At 43.9% G+C, this 6,000-nt stretch overlaps 1 protein-coding gene across 1 annotated transcript in view; it reads right to left on the bottom strand.

Moving 5' to 3' along the window:
* The window catches only part of arhgef10la (Rho guanine nucleotide exchange factor (GEF) 10-like a), a 306,255-nt gene that overhangs the window by 257,212 nt on the left and 43,043 nt on the right, over window positions 1–6,000 (bottom strand). Inside the window, exon 4 of the mRNA XM_079509721.1 lies at window positions 2,505–2,929. Within this exon, the coding sequence (XP_079365847.1) occupies window positions 2,505–2,929 (425 nt within the window). The remainder of the gene's footprint in view (window positions 1–2,504; window positions 2,930–6,000) is intronic.

Here is a 6,000-nt window from a genome sequence, read left to right as displayed (position 1 = left end):
TGTAGATCTGCTATTTTTCAATAGCTAAAGCATAACACAATGCTAACACCAAAAGGGGTTCCCGCCAAAAACGGGATAATAATAATTTAAACAATGCACACAATGCTTTAACCGTAACAACAACATCGGCCTGCTATGTGTGAGCGTAGAGAAGTAGGACATGGGGAAATATCATGCAGCACAAGCAGAATCCCTTTGTAAGTCTGTTTACCGAGCCGCCATCAAATAACGACGGCTTTGCTGACTGGGTCGAAATCCAAAAGCAATTTTCCTTCATGGAAATAGTCCTCTATTGATCCTCATCCTGAATTAATTGGATTCATGTCATGTCCATGTTGTGGAAATCAAATCACGGTGGAGCTTGTGAGCATGTTGAGTGTGGAATGTGTGTACAGTAGTATGTTGTGCATTTGTGTATCTTTGTGCAGATACACCTGTGTGTGTGTGTGTGTGTGTGTGTGTGTGTGTGTGTGTGTGTGTGTGTGTGTGTGTGTGTGTGTGTGTGTGTGTGTGTGTGTGTGTGTGTGTGTGTGTGCACGCGCGCACATTTTCATAGACGCACATACATGTTAGTGTATGTGTGTTCATGGAATATGCTGCCCCTTTTCTTTTCTTCACAGGAACTAAGATAATAAGAGCCAATAAGAGTGTAATAAGGTTTTCTTGCCACTTTTGATGAAGCTCAAACAAACCTAGCCTCGCCAAGCAAACCACAAACTGTGCTGTAGATCAAAGACCTGTGTGACAGAACATTACTCTATTGAACTCTGAACTCTGCAAGCGGAGGATTTCTCCTGGAACTAATGAATACGTTTTAACCACCTAAACCTAAAGCGTCTATAGCAGGGGTGCCCACACTTTTTGACTTGAGAGCTACTTTCAAAATGACCAGCTCGGCAAGATCTACCCTACCCACCAAATCAATTATTATACCATTGCTGAAAATAGTTTAAATATGTACCTGAGGGGGCTTCGGAATAGTAGAGTTCGTGTTACATTCTGTACAGTATACGACAAATGCACTTGGAATGGGAAATAGAGGGAGAGAATTTTTTTTTTTATCGTTTTTTTTCTTCAATATATTTAAATGAAATACTCTTTAGGGGCATGTCATGTGATCTACCTGCACAGCCTTTGTGATCTACTGGTAGATCTACCTTTTGGGCACCCCTGGTCTATAGTCTATACCAGGGGTGGGCAACTGGCGGCCCGGGGGCCACATGCGGCCCCCACCTTCACTTAATGTGGCCCTCAGGTTAATGTCAGAATACTGATTATAGTATTGGTTTCAGCTGTTTACAATTCCACAACATGCTAAACATGATCCGCTTGAATTACTGCAGTCTAAATTAGTAGCTCATTTGCTCAACACAAGTATAATTAAAGGCATTTGAAATTACATAAAACTGTTAATTTCCAGGATTCTAATTCAAAAATAGCAAAAAAATAGCGTTTTGAGCTTGTAGATCGGCTATTTTTGCTACGACGGTAATATATGGCACTAGGGAGTGAGTGTGGAAATATAGTGGCCCTCTCCATCGTCAAAGTTGCCCACCCCTGGTCTATACCATCAACACCAGCTCAGTGGCTCATGTGGTTAGACTAGTGTCCGCCCTGAGATTGGGAGGGTGGGGTTCGATTCCCCAGCCGGGTCATTCCAAAGCCTCCCCGCTTGGCACTCAGCTGGGAGGGTGGGGTTCGATTCCCCAGCCGGGGTCATTCCAAAGCCTCTCCCGCTTGGCACTCAGCCGCGTCAAGGGTTGGATTGGGGTGTAAGTCCCTGCGAGTGTACTCACGGTATAGGGCATTAAGCAACTAGTCGACTAGTTTACTAGTCGACTAGTAAATCCACTAGTCGACCTTGTTGGTACTAGTTGACTAGTTGATACAAATAAAAAAAATAAAGTTTATTTATTTTTTCCCGATTTGGTAGGCCTCAAGATCAGGTAGATTATAGTTATAGTCACCATGTACACAGTTTTTCAATGTACAAATATTTATAAAAAAAAAAAAAAAGAAAGTGTATTATTTTTTTTATTTTTTTTTACATAATAGGTAGTTAAACAACTAGTCGACTAGTAAACTAGGCAACTAGTCAACTAGTAAAAATGACTAGAAGTGAATGCCTACACATCAAGCCGCCTCACGCTGAAGAAACAGGAGATATGGCCACATGGCTCGGCAAGGCTTAACCCTCTGCACTTACCTAGTCCGATCTGTACTCTCTCTACTACTTTCTCTACTACTTTATCTGCTCTTGTTTCCCCTTGTTGCTCAGATTTAAAATGGGTAATACGTCATGGTACCACGGCAAGAGTATGCTTGATACTGACGAAACATACCATGTTTCATCAGAAACTCTTGAACCTATAATGTTTCATCAGGTTCAAGAAAGAGCGTTACATCAGTTTGTGGCTGAAATAGAGACCCTTGAGCTCTTAACAGCATGCATGTACAGTACCATTCATACAGTATTATACTGTATATATAGTTCAGTTGTGTACCTTCAGAGGAATGGTCCTTCAGGCTGGAGTTCTCCTTGGCTGCATCTCTGCTGCACTCGTCGGAATCCTCTCTCTTCTCCGCAGCGGTTGCAGGGTCCCCAGAAGGAAAGCCGTCTCCTGTAGAGGGTGAGGCAGCGGTTGCATGAGGGTCCCCAGAAGGACACCCGTCTCCTGTAGAGGGTGAGGTCTTCTCCGCAGCGGTTGCATGAGGGTCCCCAGAAGGAAACCCGTCTCCCGTAGAGGGTGAGGTCTTCTCCGCAGCGGTTGCAGGGTCCCCAGAAGGACACCCGTCTCCTGTAGAGGGTGAGGTCTTCTCCGCAGCGGTTGCAGGGTCCCCAGAAGGAACCCCGTCTCCCGTAGAGGGTGAGGCGTCGGTACCAAGCTCAACAACTCCTTCCGCTGCAGTCGTTACTGGCTCGGAGACCCTGGAGGAAAGGTTGACCAAACAGCAAACAGCAAAGTTAAAACTGATAGAGCGCAGGAGGGATGCGCTCATGCCTCATTAGAAGCACATTTTTGTGAGCGGAAAGGGGGTGGATACTGTGTGTCTGTATTTGCATGGAAGTGTTCACACACCCTCGACTACAAACCACTTATAGTCTGACAGGATTCCATGTTGGCACTGCAGTAGGAAAACCGTTAAAATCTTTTAAAAATTCAACTTCCCTGGAATTTAGGGAGAGAAATTAAGCTATCACATGCTTCAAGACCATAATTTAACGCTTTGTGTGCCCTTTCAACATTTTTAAAATAGTGACCCAGGGTGCACAATGTTATTTTTGACATTAAAAAAAAAAAAAAAAAATCACAACAAAAAAAATTGTGGGTAATTCCCAGGACATCTGTGGACGTCTTGGGCACACAAATTGTTAAGTGTCATTCCCTTCCCTCTCGTTTGTCCCTGCATGTGGTTTAATACACATGGACTTGTTTACTCTCATTGTGCCTCAGTGTACCTGTTTCTGGGTCCAATCTATTCAGCGTTCCGAGAGAAAACTGATTGTCAGGCCCAGAACCACATTTCACACTTAGAATGCATTAAAAATCTGCTTATACTGTATAATTACAGTTATAAGTACACTCATAAGTACTTGAGTCCATAATGCTTCATATAACAAATAACAGTCACATAACTGTTTTCTCTCTCTTTCGGCTAGCATCATAGCGTATTGGATTAGTGTGATTATGATGATGAGTGTTGAACGCTGTTGAGCCCACACTGTGCATATGTGGTCCTGCACTTCAAAGTAGAGCTTTTAATTTCGTTGAACATCGGTATAAAAGACAACAAATTCTGATTATAATTCTAAAAGGCAGCGATATGCTCCAAAATAATCCATCCGCCCACAAAACACGGTTATCCGTCTAAAGTTCAGAACTGATGAGACGCCATCGTGCTCCGTGGTTAGGGTTGACCCCCGACCCCCCCTGGGAGCCATTGGAGGGATAGGTGGGTGCTAGAGTAAAAATAAATCACACCTGTGTGAACTGAGTGGTGCAACTCCCCCTGCCCCTGCCTCTCTCTCTCTCTCTCTGTAATTAGCACTAGGCAACAGTGCAACACTATCTCTCTCTCTCTCTGTTTCTGGCACAACAGCGCCACTTTTGCCCCTACTGGTACTCAGCAACATAGCCTGGCTAATAAGCCAGACCGAATCAGCCGTTGGGGAAAATAAATTGCCTGTGTGATTTGAGTCTGGGTTATTACTAATTAGCCAGGCTAATAGCCACACACATAGGTTAACACATAGGTTAACACGTAGGTTAACACATAGGTTAACACATAGGTTAACACATAGGTTAACACGGACATTGCTGTTCCTTGGAGTGGTTGCACCACTCAAAAACAGCTGTGTGTGCAGAGGGGACCACCTCACCACGCTCCTATGCCACCAAAATGTGGAACGCCCAACCAACTGTCATTAACCCTTAGAAGATGAAAGACGCCAATTGGCGTCTTCATCAGAATTCCGTAAATGATCAATGACGCCAATTGGCGTCTTCGCCGTTTTTGATTAATCTAAACATATTAATATGCTCCGAAGCGCTGTTTAAATTCCTGAGCTTATATTCCAACTACATTACCCAGAAAACCCGTGTCACGTGACACACGTGTACGTGTTGCCATTGGAAGCTGGTCCCACCCCCTGTAAACAGTGGGGGCAGAGGGAGTCTTCATAGTTTTCATTGTTTTGCCTGTTTACCCGTCTCGCCCGAGCGATTTTCTAGCAGAAAAAGTTGAAAGCAGTACTATTTATTTGAGCGAGTTTTGTGGTAGTAGTATTGATCCATACGCGTCCCAGTCGCCTTCTCCAGGCGGAGTAGCCCTGGTCCAGTGCTTACAGCGAGACTCGCTGCTCCCTCCCTCCTTTTTTCATCGTCTCCCCATCGTCGTCCGATGAGCTATACCGGGAAACCATTGAAGAAGACGATCAACCCGGAATGTTTTGAGGTAATCTTATTGTAGATCCTTCTATAGTGATCAGAAATCATAAGATGATCGCTACAAATAGATGCTTGGATAATTACTACTACTAGTCAGATCATGACGCCAGAATGACTCACCACGATGGCCCCCAGCCATTAGCCAGCACCAAAGGTGCTGGCTAATGGGGGGGTTGGTGCATTGGTGCTGGGTAATGGCTGGAGGGGGGGTTTGGTGTCGATCGGTTGGTCGGTGCAGTACAAATGTATCGTAGCAGGCATGCACGCATGGCAGTACAAGTATTTTATATTGTAGCGTGCCTTATAGGCGATCTGATCTTTAGAGTAATGTTCGCTCCTTTTATTTACTGTCTACAAAGACGGAGAACAAACATGCATCGTTTACTGAAGCAACGCGTGGTTGTTGATGACCTTGCTACAAGGATCGGAGGGGGGACGGGGAGTGAAGCTAACAGTAGCGTATTATATAAGATCTGTATGACGTTTCATTGACGTCTGAGCTTGCATGATAATCGCATTCATTGAATATTGTATACTATCATGATTGTACATTGTTTAGTGTGTCTCCGTGTGATGATGATGATGACGATGATGTCAGATAGCCTACGTCCCCCCCCCCCAACTGGCTATTGGCCGGGCTGACTACAGCTAAATGTTTATTTTTATATATTTAGAACTGGCATCAGATGAGGAGGAGGAGGAGGATGATGATGATGAAGACGAAGAGTCAAGACTGCGATGGAGTTCTCCGACACTGAACCGGATGCATTCATTCATTTCAGTTGTTGTTTTTTTTAAATTTAGCCTACACACACACACACCGTCAAGAACAACTGGAATGCAGTGGTTTGGGGACACTGGGGAGTTTGGGGACAACTGTTTTGTATGTAGGCCTATTTATTTTCTGTAATATTTATTATAATTGTATTATGTTAGTAGTCATAAAAAATAAAAGACGCTTTTACAATGAGTTAGACCTGTCATAGCTATTTTGTTCACTATTCTGAGGTTTATGGTTTGACTAAGCGAGTTTCAACTGTGATTTACTCTG

This window comes from Electrona antarctica (assembly GCF_951216825.1).
Source record: "Electrona antarctica genome assembly, chromosome: 9".
Taxonomy (NCBI): domain Eukaryota; kingdom Metazoa; phylum Chordata; class Actinopteri; order Myctophiformes; family Myctophidae; genus Electrona; species Electrona antarctica.
The sequence above is the reverse complement of the archived record's forward strand: the minus strand, read 5'-3'. Positions and strand labels throughout refer to the sequence as shown.